At 40.9% G+C, this 20,381-nt stretch overlaps 1 protein-coding gene across 7 annotated transcripts in view; it reads right to left on the bottom strand.

Moving 5' to 3' along the window:
* Window positions 1-2,517: 2,517 nt before the first annotated feature.
* ipcef1 (interaction protein for cytohesin exchange factors 1) overlaps window positions 2,518-20,381 on the bottom strand; it is a 100,689-nt gene continuing 82,825 nt past the window's right edge. For all 7 annotated transcript variants that reach the window (XM_073051112.1, XM_073051108.1, XM_073051107.1 and 4 more), the window contains 2 exons: window positions 12,539-12,726; window positions 2,518-3,469 (listed from right to left, as the gene is read on the bottom strand). In XM_073051112.1, coding sequence (XP_072907213.1) covers window positions 3,269-3,469; window positions 12,539-12,726 — 389 coding nt within the window. In that variant the 3' untranslated portion in view covers window positions 2,518-3,268. The remainder of the gene's footprint in view (window positions 3,470-12,538; window positions 12,727-20,381) is intronic.

Raw genomic sequence — 20,381 nt, 5'->3', positions numbered from 1 at the left:
AGGCAACATCCTCGTGAATCTTTCCTGCACCATCTCCAGCCTAATCACATCATTCCTATGGCACAGTAATCAGAACTGCATGCAGTACCCCAAGTGTGACCAAACTCATGTTTCAAACGTCTGTAACATAACATCCCACTCCTTATACCCAATGTCTCAGCCAATGATGGCAAGCATGCCATATGATTTCCTTAAGATTATATCAACATAAATCCATGAATAGCTGCCAAGAATCATATTGATTCACATAGACAAATCTTTCTGAGATAATGGTGACAGATAAAATTTCATATCTTAGACAAGATGATGTTTATGATATCATTTTCAGTGAAATCTTTATTTGAATTAAATCTGGCAACTACAGTAAAATGATGGAGCTTACCCACTCAAACGTTGTCAAATGTTCAGTTCATGGGATATTGTAAAAAGTGAGACATAATCCAGTTTTACAGCAGTGCTGTTTCCAATCTCAGAATATAGCTGGATAGAGGAAGTTGCAAAAATGCAGCACGTAGGAAGGTTGGAACAGTGGCAACCCCAGCAATATTGGAACTGTTTCCGAATAAAACAGTGTCGCAAAAGCATTGGAATTCAAATTCTAAGAGAAGCTCTTGGGAAAAAACAAAGGAACGCATACAAATTTCAGGAGAATGCACGCAAATCGAAATGTTTCAAAACTTACGTGCCTCATTGAGCCTCATTTCAATCTTTACCTGGACCTGTCGGCTGATATATTGCTGAAATCTAGATGATTGTGTGCCCAGAATAGGTCAGATTTTATTTTACTTTTGTTTAGAGATACAGAGCAGAACGGGCACCTCTGGTCCAATGAGCAGCACCACCCAGCAGCTCACCTATTTAACCCCAGCCTAATCACAGAATAATTTACAATGACCAAGTAACCTGCTAGCCAGATGTCTTTGGACTGTGGGAGGAAAGCCATGTGATCATGGGGAGGATATACAAACTCCTTACAGTGGATACTGGAATTGAACTCTGAATTCTGATGCCCTGAGCTGTAATAGGGTTGTGCTAACAGATATGCTACCATGGTGTAGAGGTTCTGCCAGTGGCAGCTCTTCATCCTTCTGATATTGTGGGCCCACTTGGAATCAATGGCTTTCCCATCTGCTCCACTTCCAAGATATAGCCCCTAGCTTTATGGTGGAGACCTGATATCTTTTCATCTCAGATAATGTTCCTCTCCAAAAGTCTGTAATGACCCTTCAACTCTTTGGTGTGTCCCATTCTAAATAAATTCAGATGGATTTCAAACAAATATATCTCAGCATTAGCAAAGTTTCCACTGAAAAAGATGCATTAACAATGGGGTGCTGCTTTCAATATACAGTATAGCTGTTGCCACCACTTAGAACACAGCAGACAAAGGGTGATGTCAACTCTTAAAAGCATCCAGACAGCAGCTAGACACATTGCTGCCAGCAGAGGGCAGAGAAAGGCTGAAAAATCAATCAACAGGTAACTTCTGACAGCGTTGGAGATATCGCTCTGTAAAACTAATACAGGTGATGAACACAGACCCTCTGCACAGTTGCTACCCCAACCCCTTCACATCCAGATATGCCTCTCTAAATAAATTCAAATTATTAAATTCATATTCTCCATCGCAGAAGAGGAAGGCAGCTCCCTGTGCAGGAATGGTTCCTCCTCAGAATTTGGTCTGAATAGACAGGAGGAGATGGTTGGTCCACATGTCAGTGGAATTACAGAGTTACAAAATAGCTCAATTCCCTTGGACTGCTTGGTAGTTACATTCTACGAAAGTATTCTTTGCTGGTCTGAAACCTTTGGCAGATAACTGATCTGTTCGTAGTGAATTTTGAACTGTACATGAACTACCTTGTTGTGAACCAAATGACCCTTTAAAAGACATCCAAATGTAGAACTTGATGGGTTGCATTCTCTTTCTCTTTGTGACTGCCAAATGACAGGTTTTTTTTCTGGAGCCAGCAGTCAATTTTACTTTGCATGATAGTTGAGATTATTAAATTCAGTTGTGGATTTTATATGGGGTCCCAAATATATGTGCCCAGTCCAATTTCACGATTGTTGTGATTTTACTTGGAATTTAGCAATCACTCCTTTTCATTTTTTGCTGGATTGTATAAATGCCAAATAAACACGTTACCACATGAGTAAACTTAAAAGCTGCCATATTTTGTATACATACACAGCAGTGCTAAGTGCAAACACAACTGCTGCTAGCATAGATGAATGACATTTTGCACCAAGGTCGATTCTAATTACTAACCTTCCAATGGGGAAAATCCATTACTGCAGATGGTTAAAAATTATGGGTGACCATTATATTGGCTCAGCAATGATTCAAATCCTGGAACTACTTTCTGTTGGAAAGTGGTTGAGTATACAATATTATAGCCCAAGAATAGTTTTCACTTTAATAAATTATTATTCTCATTCTTTCTCCTCTTATTACTCTAAGGGAGAATGGAGAGGACAATTTATTCCAGAGAAACTGATAATGGCCAAAGAATAGACAATATTTCCTCAGTTTATTATGCTTTACATCATACCTTTGATTAGTACAATTAATTATAAGAGAATGTAAATGTACAGTGTGAAATGCTAGAAGATTTAAGACACAGTAGAAGGTCATTTAACCATTGCTGGAAAAGAACCAATTCATCTCATCCAATTTCTTGCACCAGCTCCAGAATCCTGCGGGTCAAGGACATATCTAAGGACATTTTAAATATGGTAATGCTTCCATTTGTAATAGTTAACTATTCAAATAAAAATAAAGATTGGAATTGAATGGAAGTATGCCAATTTACTTTCAGGGAGGTCACTGGTATTGTATTTGTTGCTTAAATGGAATTTTGTATGTACAAAATTTTTACATGTGCAAATATATTTCAATTGCTAGAGGCTTCAGAACAATTTTAAGCACAATAGCGATTGCAGAATAAATAGAATACCACAAAATAGACAATGAATGTGTGTACATTCCTTAACTGGTGAGAATGTCCTCTATAAATTTGTACACTTCAGAGAGCTGTTTACTTACAAACAACTGTAGCCATTATTCAGTGTAATTGCCTGTAAATTAAATAAAAATAGTCCTATAATGAAAAGTAAAAAGGACTACTTCAAATCACCATAAACACTGTTACTTCAGTTGATGTATTGGCTTGCTGGAAGTCCTGGACCTCTTAGTGCTTCAGAAAACAGTGTGGCTTGACCAAGACAGTTAAGTACCATATTTGAATAAATTAAATCTCCAATCTCAAACATCCGTTTCAATGGATGATGAACCCTGATTCTCCATTCTACCAGCATTTCTCCCTGAGCAGAGTTTAGGCTGGGATCCTTTGCAAATATCCTGCAGCAATAGTGAATAGTCTTCCTTCCATTGTCGGAATTTCTCTGATGTCAAGTCTGAACATTCAAGGAGCTGGTTTATTACAGCCAGGTCAGCTTCTTTGGACTGGAAAATGGGTTGAGGACAAAAAGGAGGAAAAAACACCCATGATTACCATTAAGCAGTCATGTTTAGTGACCGTAAAAACACTTTATTGTTATAAGTCATCAATGTGAGTTTCACTCAAGGCAGGATTACTTCATCCTACACTTCAATAAAATATCTCTCTCCACAAGAGCGAGGCTGGCTTCTTCAGTGCACCATGATAAGTAATATGAATGAATTGCCAAAACCTTCACCACAAGTTTCTTCAGATAGGGTTAGGGGCAAGAGTGGATATCGGACTGCTGGAAAACAATGCTGGACAGGTCATAATGGGGGACAACAAAATGGCGGATAAATTGAATAAGTATTTTGCATCCTTCTTCACTGTGGAAGACACTAGCAGTATGGTGGAAGTTCCAGGTGTCAGGGGTCATGAAGTGTTTGAAGTCACCATAACTAGAGAGAAGTTTCTTGGGAAACTGAAAGGTCTGAAGCTAGATAAGTCACCTGGAACAGATGGTGTACAGAGTTCTGAAAGAGGTGGCTGAAGAGATTGTGGAGGCATTACTGAAGATCTTTCAAGAATCACTAGGCTCTGGAATGATTCCGGAAGTCTGGAAAATTGCAAATGTCACCCTACTCTTCAAGAAGGGAGAGAGGCAGCTGAAAGGAAACTATAAGCCAGATAGTCAGACCTTAGTGATTGGGAAGATGTTGGAGTCCATTATTAAGGATGAAGTCTCAGGGTACTTGGAGGCACATGATAAAATAGGCCCTAGTCAGCACGGTTTCCTCAAGGGAAAATCTTGTCTGACAGATCTGTTGGAATTCTTTGAACAAATAACAAGCAGGATAGACACAGGATAATCAGTTGATATTGTGTACCTGGATTTTCAGAAGGCCTTTTATAAAGTTCCACACATGAAGCTGCTTAACAAGCTATGAGCTCACGATATTACAGGAAAGATTCTAGCATTGATAAAGCAGTGGCTGATTGGAAGGAAGCAAAGAGTGAGAATAAAAGGAGCCTTTTCTGGCTGGCTGATGGTGACTAGTGGTGTTCCACAGTAGTCTGTGTTGGGACCGATTCTTTTTACATCATTTGTCAATGATTTGGATGATGGAATTGATGGCTTTGTTGGAAAGTTTGCAGACAATATGAAGATATGTGGAGGGGCGGGTAGTTTTGAGGAAGTGGAGAGGCTACAGAAGGATTTAGACAAACTAGGAGGAGGGGCAAAGAAATGGCAGATGGAATACAGTGTTGGGAAGTGTATAGTCATGCACTTTGGTAGAAGAAATGAAAGGGTTGACTTTTCTAAATGGAGAGAATGAAAAAAAGGAGGAGCAAAGGGACTTTAGAATCCTTTTGCAGGATTCTCTGAAGGTTAATTTGCAAGGCAAATGTAACGTTAGCATTCATTTCAAGAGGAATAGAATATAAAAGCAAGGAAGTAATGTTGAAAAATTTTAAAGCACTGGTAAGGCCTCACTTGGAGTATTGTGAGCAGGTTTGGACCCCTTATCTCAGAAAGGATGTGCTGAAACTGGAGAGGGTTCAAAGGAGATTCATGAAAATGACTCCAGGATTGAATGGCTTGTCAAATGAAGAGTGTTTGATGGCTCTGAGCCTGTATTCACTAAAATTCAGAAGAATGAGGGCTGACCTAATTGAAAGCTATCGAATGGTGAAAGACCTCGATAAGAGTGGAATTGGAGAGGTTGTTTCCTATGGTGGGAGAGTCTAAGACCAGGGAAAGCACTGCCTCAGAATAGAGGGTTATCCTTTTAGAATGGAGACCAGTGCTGTCTAGACAGTCTACATCTGGGCAGGGCTGGGATCAATGTCCCAGGGAGATTGTTTGCTAGTGCTGTTGGGGAGGTTTGAAACTAATATGGCAGGGGGCATGGGAACCCACACAGAAAAGAAGAGGGAAGTGATGCAGAGATCAAAGCTAGGGTTAGTGAAGAAAAAAGTAAAAGTAGAGTGCATTAAAGTAAAAAGCAAAAATCGCATAGGTCACTAGATTCTAAAAGGACATTGAATATAAAGACCCCTTATCTAAATGCCCACAGTATTAGAAACAAGGTTAGTGAACTTGTGGCACAGATCAGTACCAAGGCGTATGATTTAGTGGCCATTACAGAAACCGGGTTGCAAGGTGGAGATGACCGGGAATTAAATATCCAAGGGTATCAGGTAATATGAAAAGATAGTCAGGAAGGCAGAGGAGGTGGGGTGCCGCTCTTGATTAGGGATGAGATCAGGTCAATTGTGAGAGATGATATAAGATCTACGGAGCAGAATGTTGAGTCTATCTGGGTAGAGATTAAGAATAGTAAAGGGAAAAAAATCACTGGTGGGTGTTGTCTAGAGGCCACCTAATAAAAATATTGCAGTGGCAGAGGTGATTAAACAAGAAATAACTGAAGCTTGTAAGAACAGAATGGCAGTTGTCATGGGGGACTTTAACTTCCACATAGATTGAGTGAATCAGGTTGGTCAAGGAAAACTTGAGGAGGACTTCATAGAATGATTCTGTGATGGCTTTCTTGAGCAGCATGTCAGTGAGCCTACAAGGGAAAATACTATCTTAGATCTAGTTCTCTGCAATGAGACAGGTTAGATTAACGATCGTGTAGTCAGGGATCCTCTTGGAAAGAATGATCATAGTATGACTGAATTTCACATATAGAAGGAGGATGAAATAGTTAGATCTAAAACTAGTGTATTATGCTTGAACAAGGGGGACTGCAACGGGATGAGGGAGGAGTTTGCTAACATGGATTGGGAGCACAGGCTAATTGGTAGGACAGTTGAGGAACAGTGGAATACTTTCAAAGAGATTTTTCACAGTGCTCAACAAAAGTATATTCCAGTCAAAAGTAAGGACAGTAAGAGTGTGGGGGGTGGGGAGTCAGCCTTGGATAACTAAGGAAATAACATATAGTATCAAATTAAAAGGTCATGTGTACAAAGTCACAAAGAGTAGTGTGAGACTGGAGGATTGGGAAATCTTTTAAAAAAGCAACAAAGAACAACTAAACAAGAAATAAGGAAAGATAAGAGTATACAAATAAATTAGCACAAAATATAAAAACAGATAGCAAAAGTTTTTATAAATATATAAAGCGGAAGAGGATGGCTAAAGTCAACGTGGGTCCCTTGGAAGACAAGAAGGGGAAATTGATATTGGGTGATAAGGAAATGGCTGAGGCATTGAACAACTATTTTTGTCGGTCTTCATGGTGGAGGACACATCTTTGGCATCAAAGAAGGATGTTATGGACAAAATGGGAAGTGAGGATCTCGATAAAATCACTGTCACTGAAGAGATAGTGATGAGCAAACCAGAGGGCCTGAAAGTAAATAAATCCACTGGTCCTGATGGGATGCATCCCAGGGTGCTGAGGGAATTTTCGGAGGTCATAGTAGATGCGTTGGTAATCATTTATCAAAACTCTCTGGACTCTGGGCAGGACGCGGTGGATTAGAAGACAGCAAGTGTCACGCCACTTTTTATAAAAGGATGGAGGCAAAAGACGGGCAACTATAGGCCACTTAGCTTAACATCTGTAGTTGGGAAAATGCTTGAAGCTGTCATTAAGGAAGAAATAGCGAAACATTTAGAAAGGAGTGGTTCCATTAGACAGATGCAGCATGGATTCAGAAAGGGCAGGTCCTGTTTGACAAACTTACTGGAGTTCTTTGAGGACATAATGAGTGCAGTGGATAGAGGGGAACAGGTGGATGTCGTATACTTGGATTTCCAGAAGGCGTTCGATAAGTTGCTGCACAAGAGACTTATAAATAAGCTATGGATGCATGGAGTTGGAGAATGTGTATTGGCATGGATAGTGGATTGGTTAACCAATAGAAGGCAGAGAGTTGGTATAAGTGGGTGTTTCTCCGGTTAGCAGTCAGTGGTGAGTGGGGTGCCGCAGGGGTCGGTGCTGGGCCCGCAGCTGTTTACCATTTACATTGATGATTTGGAATAGGGAACTGAGTGTAGCTTAGCAAAATTTGCTGATGACTCTAAACTGAGTGGAAAAGCAAATTGTATAGAGGATGTGGAGAGTCTGCAGAGGGATATAGATAGGCCAAGGTCTGGCAGATGGAATACAATGTTGGTAAATGTGAGATCATCCACTTTGGAAAGAATAATAGAAGAGAAGACTATTATTTAAGAGGGACTTGGGAGTGCTTGTTCATGAATTCCAAAAAGTTGGCTTGCAGGTGCAACAGGTTATTAAGAAGGCAAACAGAATGCTGGCCTTCATTGCTAGAAGGATTGAATTCAAGAGCAGGGAGGTCATGCTGCAACTATACAGGGTACTGGTGAGGCTGCACCTGGAGTACCGTGTGCAGTTCTGGTCTCCTTACTTGAGGAAGGATATACTGGCTTTGGAGGCAGTGCAGAGGAGATTCACCAGGTTGATTCCAGAGATGAAGGGGTTAATTTATGAGGAGAGATTGAGTCGCCTGGGACTATACTCTCTGGAATTCAGAAGAATGAGAGGGGATCTTATAGAAACATACAAAATTTTGAAAGGTAGAGATAAGATAGAAGTAGAAAAGTTGTTTCCATTGGTGGGTGAGACGAGAACTAGGGGACATTGCCTCAAGATTCAGAGGAGAAGATTTAGGATGGAGATGAGGAGATGTTTTTCCCAGAGAGTGGTGAATCTGAGGAATTCTCTGCCCAGGGAAGCAGTTGAGGCTTCTTCACTAAATATATTTAAGATACAGTTAGTTAGATTTTTACATAGTAGGGGAACTAAGGGTTATTGGGAAAAGGCAGGTAGATGGAGTTGAGTTTACGGACAGATCTGCCATGATTTTATTGAATGGCGGGGGAGGCTCGATGGGCCGGGTGGCCTACTCCTGCTCCTATTTCTTATCTTCTTGTGTACAGACTCACGCTCAATCTTGTGAAGATAAACACTAACTCAGATTTACTTGATTTAATCTGCAATTTATGTTCCAACCACTCCTGCACCTATGCTAGTCCCAGCACAAAGAGGATCTATCTTATTGGAACTTTTCACTCCATTTTCCTTTAATGAAGAGACCAGCTGTAACCAGGACCTTGATGTCAGAAACCGAGGCCCAATCCCAAGGCATCAGACATTGTTTTTAAATGTTTCTCACTGGGTGATAAGTTCAGTAAAAGACCTAAAGTTCAAAGCTGACCTCCAGCCCATTTCCTACCACTGCATTGCAGTATTCAGACATGGAAGTCAACTCTGCACTGAGCATTGGAGCATGGACATGTGCTGATTCCCAACAGAAACGCCAGCCTCATGGAAGCTCAGTCCAATCCATTATTCTGCAATGAATTGGATTCTTCGTTTAACTTGTTTCAACAAGCTGAAAGACCACTCAATAAAATCAACATGGTCAAGGAAAATATTGCTGACCCCAGGTATACGGAACATTTCCTTATTGATGGTGAGCTTACAAAATAATCAACTTACTGCCTTTGGACATGAAGGGATCTGCTTATTTTAATTCCTCAGAGGCTCTCAACATTTGTTTGTTATTATTTCACCTTACACCCTCTAAACTCTAAAAAGGGGTTCCCAACCTTTTTTATACCATGGATTAATACCATTAAGGAGTCTGTGGACCTCAGGTTGGGAACCCCTGCTCTAGAGGGTAACAGTCCATGGGGATCTGCAGCATGTTACCTGCTACCTGAGCATAAGTGATCAACCATGGCTGGGTCGCCTGGGTGAGGGTGTCTGAATTTGAAAGGCTTGAAGCGCTCGATAATCCCAGGTTACATTACTGATGATGTGTTCAGAGCATCATGAGATGTATTCCCCAGAAAATGAATGGATGCAAAGAATGCAATCATGTAGTTATATTGCCAAAGAGCATGTTATGTACTGTAGTTTGATAACATCTATCAAAAAATCTTTGTGGTCCATGGGTAATTGATGTTCTCAAAGAAAAAGTTCAGAACACCATTGTCAAGAAGGGAGGTGTTTTATATTTAATTCAGGGCAAAGACAAATTTGTGGTGTACTCCTAGATAGGAGATGATACATTTTAACTCAATATCATCGACCTGAAGGTCGTATGTACAGCAATCACGTGCAGCAGTAATTGCATTCAGTAATTTCACTGTAACTGTTACCTTCAACTATGTTTCGCTTGGGCCTGGAGTTTGACAGAGTAGAAACTAATTTCCTACTCATATCTAGATCAGAAAAAGCCTAAAGGTACAAACTCTGAATTTTCAGAGGGCCTTTGTGTTCTACACTGGTCTAACAACATGCAAACAGGAATATTTCCTTCTTTGTAGTTGCACCTTGAACTTATTGCCATGCATTACGCAGGATGTTAGGAAGATGTGACATTGGATTGGACGATGCTGAATCCTTGTGGGTTGAGTTAAGAAACTGTAAGAGTAAAAGGACCTTGATGGCAGTTATATGCAGGCCTCCAAACAGTAGCTGGGATGTGGACTACAGATTACAAAGGGAAATTGAAAAGCCTTGTCAAAAAGGGCTTATGATAGTCATGGGAGATTTTAACATGCAGGAAGTTTGGGAAAATCAGGTTGGTAATGGATCTCAAGAGAATGAATTTGTTGAATGCCTATGAGATGTGTTTTTAGAGCAGTTTGTCATTGAGCCTACTCGGGAATCAGCTATACAGGATTGGGTGTTATGTAATGAACTGGATGTGATAAAGGAGCTTAAGGTAAAGGAACCTTGAGGAGCCAGTGATCACAATATGATTGAGTTCAACTTGAAATTTGATATGGAGAAAGGAAAGCAGTATTTCAATGGAGTAAAGGAAATTACAGCCGTATGAGAGAGGAGTTGACCAGAGTAAATTGGAAGGAGATGCTGGCAGGGATGACAGCAGAGCAGCAATGGCTTGAGTTTCTGGTGAAAAATGAGGAAGGTGCAGGATAGATGTATTCCAAAAGCAAAGGAATACTCAAGTGGCAAAACAGTACAACCATGGCTGAAAAGGGAAATCAAATCTGATGTAAAAGCAAAAGAGAGGGCATACAACAAAGCGAAAATTAGTGGGATGCCTAAAACCTACAGAAAGCAAATAAAAGAATCATTAGGTGGAAAAAGATGAAATATGAAAGCAAGCTAGCAACAATATCAAGGCGGATAGAAAAACTTCTTCAAGTATATAAAAAAAATAAAAGAGAGATGAGAGGGGATATAGGACTACTAAAAATGAGGCCAGAGAAATAATAACGGGGGACAAGGAGATGGCAGGTGAACTAAATGAGTATTTTGCATCAGTCTTCACTGTGAAAGACACTAGCTGTGTGCCAAATGTTGAAGGGTGTGAGGGAAAAGAAGTGAGTGCATTTATTATTACAAGGGAAAAGGTGCTTAGAAAGCTGAAAGACCTAAAGGTAGTTAAGTCACCCAGACCAGAGGAATTGCACCCTAGGGTTCTGAAAGAGTTGGTGGTAGAGATTGTGGAGGCATTAGTAATGATCTTTCAAGAATCATTGGACTTTGGCATCGTCCCAGAGGACTGGAAAATTGCAAATTTACTCCACTCTTTAAGAAAGGAGGGAGGTGGCAGAAAGGAAATCATAGACCAGTAATTTTACAGACTTGCCTGACCTCAGTGTTAGAGTCAATTGTTAAGGATGAGGTGATGGAGTACTTGGTGACAGAACAAGAGAGGACAAAGTCAGCATGGTTTCCTTAGGGAATTGTTGGAATTCTTTGAGGAGATTACAAGTAGGATAAATAAAGGGGATGTAGTGGATGTTGTATATTTGGAGTTTCAGAAGGCCTTTGACAAAGTGCCACACATGAGGTTGCTTACCAAGTTAAGAGCCCATGGTATTAAAGAAAAGTTGCTGGCATGGTTAGAGCATTGGCTGATGGTAGGAGGCAGCGATTGGGAATAAAAGGATCCTTTTCTGGTTGGTTGCCAGTGACTAGTGGTGTTCCACAGGGGTCAATGTTGGGACTGCTTCTTTTTATGCTGTAAATCAATGATTTAGATGACAGAAGAGATGGCTTTGATGCCAAGTTTTCAGATGATATGAAGATTGGTGGAGGAGAAGATAGTGTTAAGGAAACTGGAAGGCTGCAGAAGGACTTAGACAGATTAGGAGAACCTGAGATGCAAAGGAACTTGGGAGTCGTTGTGCAGAACACTCTAAAGGTTAACTTGCAGGTAGAGTCCATGATGAGGAAGGTAAATGCAATGTTAGCATTCATTTCAAGAGGTCTAGAGCATAAGAACAGGGATGTGATGCTGAGGCTTGATAAGACTTGAGTGAGGACTCACCATGAGTATTATGAACAGTTTTGTCTAAGCAACTGTCTACTTGTCTAAGAAAAGATGTGTTGGCATTGGAGAGGCTACAGAGGAGGTTCACAAGGATGCTTCCAGGAATGAAAGGGTTATCATATGAGGAACGTTTGATGGCTCTGGGATTTACTTACTGGAAATGAGGGGATGAGGGGAAATCTTATTGAAACCTTTCAAATGTTGAAAGCCCTAGACAGAGTAAATGTGGAAAGGATGTTTCCCATGTTGGGGGAGTCTAGGACAAGAGGGTACAGCCTCAGGATAGAGGGGCATCCATTTAAAACAGAGATGTGGAAAAATTTCTTTATCCAGATGGTGGTGAATTTGTGAAATTTGTTACCACTGACAGGTCGTTGGGTGTATTTAAGGTGGAAATTGGTAGGTTCTTGAATGGCCACGGCATCAAAGGTTATGGGGAGAAGTCCAGGGAGTGGAATTGAGGAGGGGGAGAAAAACAGGATCAGCCATGGAGCACTCTCGTTGGGCCAAATGAACTAATTCTGCTCCTATCTTATGGTCTTATGATGTGAAATGACTGATCTCCTTTGCAATATCTGTGGGGTCCTCCAGGTCACAATCGATATGATGTTTCTGGTCTCTATGCCATCACGTGACCTGGAGTTATCTAACTTTGCACCTGCATACACCATAACAGAAAGCAAGCACATTTTACTAAATGTGCTATTTTCAATAGCCCACCCATGCAGATCATTTTGTATTACATATTGAAAGAGATTATGTTTCATCAGCAGACATAAAAAGAACCCCCCACATACCTTTAAAGTACTGTTCAATGCTCTGAATTTGTGCAGTCTTTCATTGATAAGAGGATTTTTGCTACGCTTTATAAACGAACTCCTGTAATCCCTCTTTGTTGAAGATCGGCGTTCTCCAGTCGGAGAAAGACTTGCTTGCTCTAAGGATTTGTACAGCTGCTCCATTTCATCAGAATTCTGTGGTTGCTCTTTAAAAAACAAAGAGTAAAGTCAAAGGGATTCCTCCCCTATATGAATTGACACAGAGAGCTCATTGAAACGATGCCTTGCACGTGAATAGAACTAAATGTCACTGATCCCAAAGATAAATCATAAAATATAATAAAACAAATGATTGCAAATATTGGACCGTGCAGTACAACAAATTGCACATGACATCTTGTGGTTGTGGGTCTTTATTACAAACCTGCTTTAAATTTCGTACCATGTTCCCACTACACAGCACAGGAGACTTTAATGATTTAAGTTTTTGGTTAAATCATAGAATTACGAAGAGCAGGAGCCCATTTGAGCTACCTTTCCTTTCAAAAGATATAGTGCAACATTGTAACTGAATATCCTTCTCTGTGCTTTCACGCAATCTATTCCAAATCTATTTGGCATTCTTAACTAGGTTCCCATTGAATATGAACACACTACACAAATCGTGCCGCAAATGTCAATGTTACTGAAAAGAAGCCACGAGAGTACTTTGGCCAGGAAGCAAAATTAATAGACAGTTTCTAAAGTTGCAATTGCTGGTCATAGCTCAAGTTGTGAAAGGTCACTGCTACAACTGAATACAAATTACTCAGAACTATGTGTCTTCATCAATGTTGACCGTGCAAGCTTGAAAAGATTCAAAATAGATGATAGTCTTGTTTTCCTGTGCTAAGCAGTGGATTCATTAAAGTTCAGTGACAGCAGCAAGTGGAGACCACATTTAAAATATATCGCGCTGCACTGAGGCCCACACTGTATGAAAGAGAGAGAAGATAAAGCTGGTCCTCCCTGAGACAGGGGAGAAACAAACTGTAAAAGATTAACAAATTGCTTTTCTTTTGCTTTAAGTTATGATATGATTAAAATAAATTTTAAATACAGAAAATAAGGAAATCATGTTTCCATAAGTTGAAGGGCTCAAAGGGAACAAGTTTACATCTAAAAGACAAATAGAAAATTTGATGGCAATAATGCATCAATAAGGCAAATGCAGAAGGACATTAAAAAGCAATTAAAAGCACTTTTTTCCTGCATTTACAGAGCATTTGCAACTGGATAGATAAAATAGTGACTCAAACAAATAGATTTAATCGAATGTTCAGGATAGTCATAAAGACAGGGTAGCGTAGTGGTTATCAGAACGCTTAACAGTACCAGCGGCCCGGGTTCATTTCCAGCCGCTGCCTGGAAGGAGTTTGTACGTTCTCCGTGTGACCACGTGGGTTTCCTCCAGTTGCTCCAGTTTCCTCCCACAGTCCGAAGAAGTACTGTTGGTACGTTAATTGGTCATTGTAAATTATCCTGCGATTAGGTTCAGGTTAAATTGGGAGTTGCTGTGTGGCACAGGTCACTGGGACAGAACGGCATTTTCCTCACTGTATCCCAATAAATAAATAAACAAACTTCAGCTGAAACTTTGTTACAAACAAGAGAAAATCTGCAGATGCTGGAAATCTGAGCAACACACACAAAACGCTGGAGGAACTCAGCAAGCTAGGCAGCACCTACGGAAAAGGTACAGTTGATGTTTTGGGTCAAAACCCTTTGGCAGGACTGGAGAAAGAAAGCTGAGAAGAGATTTAAAAGGTGGGGATAGAGGAGAAAGTACCACCAGGTGATAGGTGAAACCTGGAGGGGGAGGGATGAAGTAAAGAGCTGGGAAGTTGAATGGTGAGATGAGGTGAGAAAGGGAAAAGGGGATGTGAAATGGAGAAGGGGGGTGGGGTTGGGGGACATTACCTGAAATTTGAGAAATTGATGTTCATATCATCAGGTTGGAGGCTAGCCAAACAGAATATAAGGTGTTGTTCCTCCACCCGAAGTTTGGAGGAACAACCGGAGACGTGGATGGACATATCGGAATGGAAATGGGAAGTAGAATTAAAATAGGTGGCCACTGGGAGATCTCACTTGTTCAGGCAGATGGAGCGTAGATGGTCCATTTCTTCAAACAAAGTGGTCTCCCAATCTATGCCAGGTCTCCATTTCAGTTCCCCCTTTTCCTCTGTCACCTCATCTCACCAATCAACTTCCCAGCTCTTTACTTCATCCCTCTCCCTTCAGGTTTCACCTATCACCTTGTGTTTCTCTCTCCCCTCCCCCACCTTTTAAATCTACTCCTCAGCATTTTTTCTCCAGTCCTGCCGAAGGGTCTCGGCCTGAAACATCGTCTGTTTACTTTTTTCCATAGATGCTGCCTGGCCTGCTGAGTTGCTCCAGCATTTTGTGTGTGTTGCACTGAAACTTTACTGTTGTTTTCCAGGAAATCCACTATGTACTGGAGGCTAGAGATGCAGTTTCACAGATTAAGTGTCTTTTCCAGATTTTCCCATTGCAAGGAGCAAGAATTTCTCCTACCATGATCTTTGGCTTCCTATACTCCTCCCTTCAAAGCGGTCTTCAGTCTCACAAAACTGACTTCCTTCTTCCACATCTAATTTTTCACCTTTTGCACTTGCTCAGCTGTCCACCTCCTCTCCTCCAGATATAAATGAGCTCCTTTCTCCTCTTGGTTGCCTGGTATTGTGTCAATAGAGTCCATGTTGTGGCTGGCTAGTTGTCAGTTTCATCAGGAGACAGAGGGAAATTGGATACTTTCACTGTTTTACCCATTTCTTCAAACATGCCTTTTCCAGTATTGTCAATAGTAACCATCAGGATCAACGGGGATAGGGTGATAATGAAAATGAAGAGAAATTTCCTTACAGTTAAAACATAGTGTATGGTGGAATTTACATTAAAGGGACTGTGAGGTCTTTGTCAGTATAACTTGACTGGGCAAATAGTGGTTTCAGCATTATACAATACTATGCAAATGTCTAGGGCACATATATAGAGCTAGTCTGCCTCAGACTTTTTCCACAGTACTGTAGTAATCTTATGTATTTCACTGTACTGCTTCCACAAAAAGCACATCTCATTGACATATTTGAGTGATGATATGGGTCTCTACTGTGGACTGAGAGTGGGAAGGAGGCAGGGAAAGTGGAGGGAATGGGAAGCACCAGAGAGACATTCTGTAATGATCAATAAACCATTTGTTTGGAATCAATTGACCTTGCTTGGTGTCTCAGGGCTGGGTGTGTGTGCACTCTGCTACCTCCCGCCCCAGCCCTCCCCACCTGTCACCTGTCCCACACCCATCCTACGGCACTCCACCCGCTATTACCAACATCCATTGCTCCCGCTAGATTTACAAGCTTGCTTTCTGCTCTGCTTTTGCAAATGCAGTACTGTGCAAAAGTCTTGGGCGTCCTAGCTTTATATGTGCGCCTAAGACTTTTGCACGGTACTGTAACTGGCTAAGAGTTGCTTCTTATACGTTGATGAGTCCCACTGTCTGCAGCATGTTTTAGTTTCAAACAAAACTATCCATTTTTATGCTGCAGATAGCAATTATCCACTCACGCTCCATCCTCTTCCCCTGAAGTATCAAGAGGAGTGTGTCACTTAGTCAGAGAAATGACTATAGAATGTTTCAAAACAGTATCTGTAGAGGGCAGCATGAGACAGTAAACTGGAACTTGGAAACATTTGTTGCTACTTTAAGTAAGATGAATGCATATCAGACATCAGACATTTGGAAATGCTGGAGGAACTCAGCAGGCCAGGCAGCATCTATGGAAAAGAGTATCGTCGACGTTTCGGGCCGAGACCCTTCGTCTTGACTGGAAAGGAAGGGGAGAAGTCAGAGTAAGAACGTGGAGGGGAGGGGAGGAAGAAACACAAGGTGGTAGGTGAAAGGTGAAACTGGGAGAGGAAAAATAAAGAGCTGGGAAGTTGATTGGTGAAAGAGATACAGGGCTAGAGAAGGGGAATCTGTTAGGAGAGGACTGAAGACCATTGTAGAAAGGGAAGAGGGGGGCAGCATCAGAGGGAAGTGATGGGCAGGTAAGGTGAGAGAGGGAAACAGGAATGGGGAATGGTGAAGAAGAGGGGAGTCAGTTACTGGAAGTTCGAGCAATCGATGTTCATGCCATCAGGTTGGAGTCTACCCAGATGGAATGCAAGGTGTTGCTCCTCCACCCTGAGTGTGGCCTGAAATGTTGACTGTTTATCTTTTCCACAGATGCTGCCTAGCCTACTGAGTTCCTCTGGCATCTTGCGTGTGTTGCTTTTGATTTCCAGAAATCTACAGATTTTCTTGTGTGTATCAATCATTTGGTGTTGAAATTATAATGTATGCCAACGGGAAGAAGATTATCCAACCACACGCTCAGAATCACAGAAATCCAGCATTTGTGAAATGGCTCCTTCAAAGAACAATCCAATTAATCCCATTGCCTTGTTCTTGTCTCAACCCTAACAAACATTTTCCTTCCCTTGCACTGTAACGTTCCCCATATTGTACAAGCTGCCCGTTCAACCTCTCTGCTAGCTAACCTTACCCTGCACCATTAGTGGCATCTTCATCCGTTAAGTCAGAAACAAAGCTTTCATTTTATGCCTTTGTTACAACCTGTCTCATGAGATCATATTTGGTCCCAAAGTGGCTTCAAGTTTTCTTTAGTTAAATTTTATTGTTTATATTTGTTATCAAAAATTTCAATCACTCTTTTTCTGCCTCTTTTACTTTTACAGTTTACCTTTATACTATCTGCAATCAGCTTGATTCACACCTGCAATAGGAGGTAAATATCTATGATTGCTACTATATCACAAATCTCATGTAATTTATGCATGCAGCCTTATTAAACATGCTGCGTGTTCTAGATCCACATTTTCCTGTGTCTCGTCCTTCCTATTTCAGAACACTCTTTGTTCTAAGCAAATTGTCTTTCCCTGTCCCTTGTTCACCTTCCATCATCCCTGCAATGTCCTAGCCCTCAAACAATACCACCAAAAAACCTCACTGAAGAGATTGAGGATCAGCTGGAAGGACAAATGCTCTAATTCCAGTGCACTGGAGAAGACCAACGTGAACAGCATTTCCACCATGATAAAGCAACTCTGATGGATAGGTCATGTCATACATGTACCTCACTCACGTGTTCCCAAACAGATCCTTTACTCCCAGTTGAAGGAAGGTCAGCAAGCCCCTGCTGGGCAAAGGAAACAGTGAGCTCAGCCTGGTGAAATTCAATGTTACATCTAAAATCTGGGAATGCATTGCGATCAATAGATGCACTTGGAGTGAATCTGTTCGAGAGGGTGCTGCGCTACGTAAGAGTGACCTCTGCTGTGCCGCAGAGAACAAGCGAAGGGCAGCTACGAAGGGAGAGACCTAACCACAGCCACTGTTGTGAATTTAATATTTCAATAATATTTGAGTAATATTGTAAATAGATTGTTTAATTAAGCATACTTTGTTGTTTACATATGGTTATATGTACCAGTACGTGAATGGGATATGTCATTCTGCCACCATGTCACGTGTAAGTGCCTCACTAAAGTGAAACATGAAGCATACATGTTAACCCAGAGCTCCCATTTTTTTTTCAATTAGCTTCTGAAGTTACAAAACATAACAGCCTCCCCTTACTCATGTTCACACTGCACCAGAATATGTGGATCCCAGACTGGCCTCTACAGCCACCAGCTGAGAACCTTCGAGAACGCCTTTCTCAACTCGCGTAATCGCACTACTCCCCCATAGTGTCTCTTCCCCTGCTATGTTAGTCCTCCAACATCACAGCATCAGTTAACTGCATTACAATATTCTTGTTTAGTTACAAATTGTTCTACTTGTGGGAGTTTTTTCTAATCAAAAATCGGCTTCAAAGGGCCAAGAATATGAAGAACCCCAAACTTTTCAACCACTACCGTTATACTTTTAGCTTGTTTTATCCCACTCTGTGCTTATTCGCTAAGATGGCACTAGGTAGAATCCAAAGATTATGTTCTTTCAGGTCTGGCTTTTTAACTTTCTGTCTAGTTCCTGAAGCTCTAAATGCAGGATCAGAATTTATTTTCATTCCAATGTCCCAAAGAAAGTTATTTTGATCTATGGACCATATTCTATACTATGCAATTGACATTGCAGTCACTTTCTTGAACAACTAAACTGTGAACCAAATATAAATGAATAACCAACTTTCCAATTTCGTTTTCCTGTTTTGCTCAATGTTGCAGGTTACCATTTCAAACACACTGTATCCACTGAAGTTCATGCCATATGGGCATGCCATCCATCTTGCATTCCACCTCTCAGTTTTCTGCCCGAGTCACACTGAAAGTTGGGTGTAGTGCACTGCTTACAGAATTTCCTTGACAGCCTTAAGTAAATGCACCTGTCACCACAAACTTGACCATTAAATCAAGTCAGTATCAACTCTTTTTACTTCCTTTGTTTCACAACCCTTAATAACCTAATAAAAAAGTTAAGAAAATGCAGAATTAAGAGTAGTCATTTGGCTCATTGCTTTTGCTGTCCCATTAAATAAAATTGCAACTGATCTTTTACCTCAACACCATTTTCCTATACTGAACAATATCAATTAATTTCTAAAATATCTGTTGATCTCTGTCTTGTTTTTGTGCCGTTCTACATCACAGATTCTACAGCAGAGAATTCCCAAGATGGTAAAGTTCTTCCTTTGTCGTAACAAAGCACCTCAGTCACTCATGAAAGGAAATTAAAAAACTGCAAATTCTGGAAGCACTCCACAGTTTAGATGGCATCTGTGGAATCAGAAATAATTAATATTTTGGATCTGGTTTCCTTTTCCGAAAGGCACAGCAGAAGAAATGAAGCACGTGGTGATAACAAAATTTCAATTAGATCTGGGCAGTCACAGTTCTAGGAGCTGCACGGGAAATTCTGAATGAAAGCATAGGGCCCTGAAACATTGACACTACTTCTCCTTCTATAGACGCTGCTTGATCTCCTGAGTGCTTCTAGTATTTTTTTCACTAAAAAATTTTAATAGCTTTGAGTGCTTCCATTCTTTGTAGCAGAGAACAAATATTCCACCACTGGACATCAAGAAGCCCTTTCTAAACGGCCTAGTTATAAATTTAAGCCTAAAACTATTGTATTGGGGAAATGAGTTGCATCTAATCTATCTGTTAACATTTTACCCAGTGCTGTAGAAAATCCGGCCAACATTTGGTAAGCTCCTGATCGAGGCTATGGTGGATCCACTGCTTGAAACGTGGCCACATAGTTAAACTTTGGTTTGACTGCTGCTGTAGAGGATATAACAGTGTTTGTTTTAAGTGGTTTTATATTGTGCAAGAGCAGCTTAACAGCGGTATCAGCAGTTCTGCATTTGACTTGTTTTGGTAAGCCAGCTTCAAGAGGACGATATAAAAACACATTTAAAGACTGTGCATATACCGAAGAATTTAGGTGGATTACCTGATATCAGAGTGATCATACTTCATCATCAAAACAGAGCTGCTCTCTTCTAGTATCAGTGTACCCAAACATATGGGCAAAGAAGCCAAGCTTGCCTACACCTCTAGGACTGGACATGAAATGGTTAAGAACTCTTCAACTCTCCTGACACCGTAGGTTTAAGAGTCTCGGCCCAAAACATCGACAGTGCTTCTCCTTATAGGTGCTGCCTGGCCTGCTGTGTTCCACCAGCATTTTGTGTGTGTTGTTGTTTGAATTTCCAGCATCTGCAGATTTCCTCATGTTTGCTCTTAGGTTTAACCTTGACAGCCAGGAGACCACAGGAAAGTGGTGTAACATTAA

The sequence above is a fragment of the Hemitrygon akajei genome, chromosome 7, assembly GCF_048418815.1.
Source record: "Hemitrygon akajei chromosome 7, sHemAka1.3, whole genome shotgun sequence".
In the NCBI taxonomy this organism is placed as follows: Eukaryota; Metazoa; Chordata; class Chondrichthyes; order Myliobatiformes; family Dasyatidae; genus Hemitrygon; species Hemitrygon akajei.
This window is presented reverse-complemented; position numbering and strand designations above follow the sequence as displayed.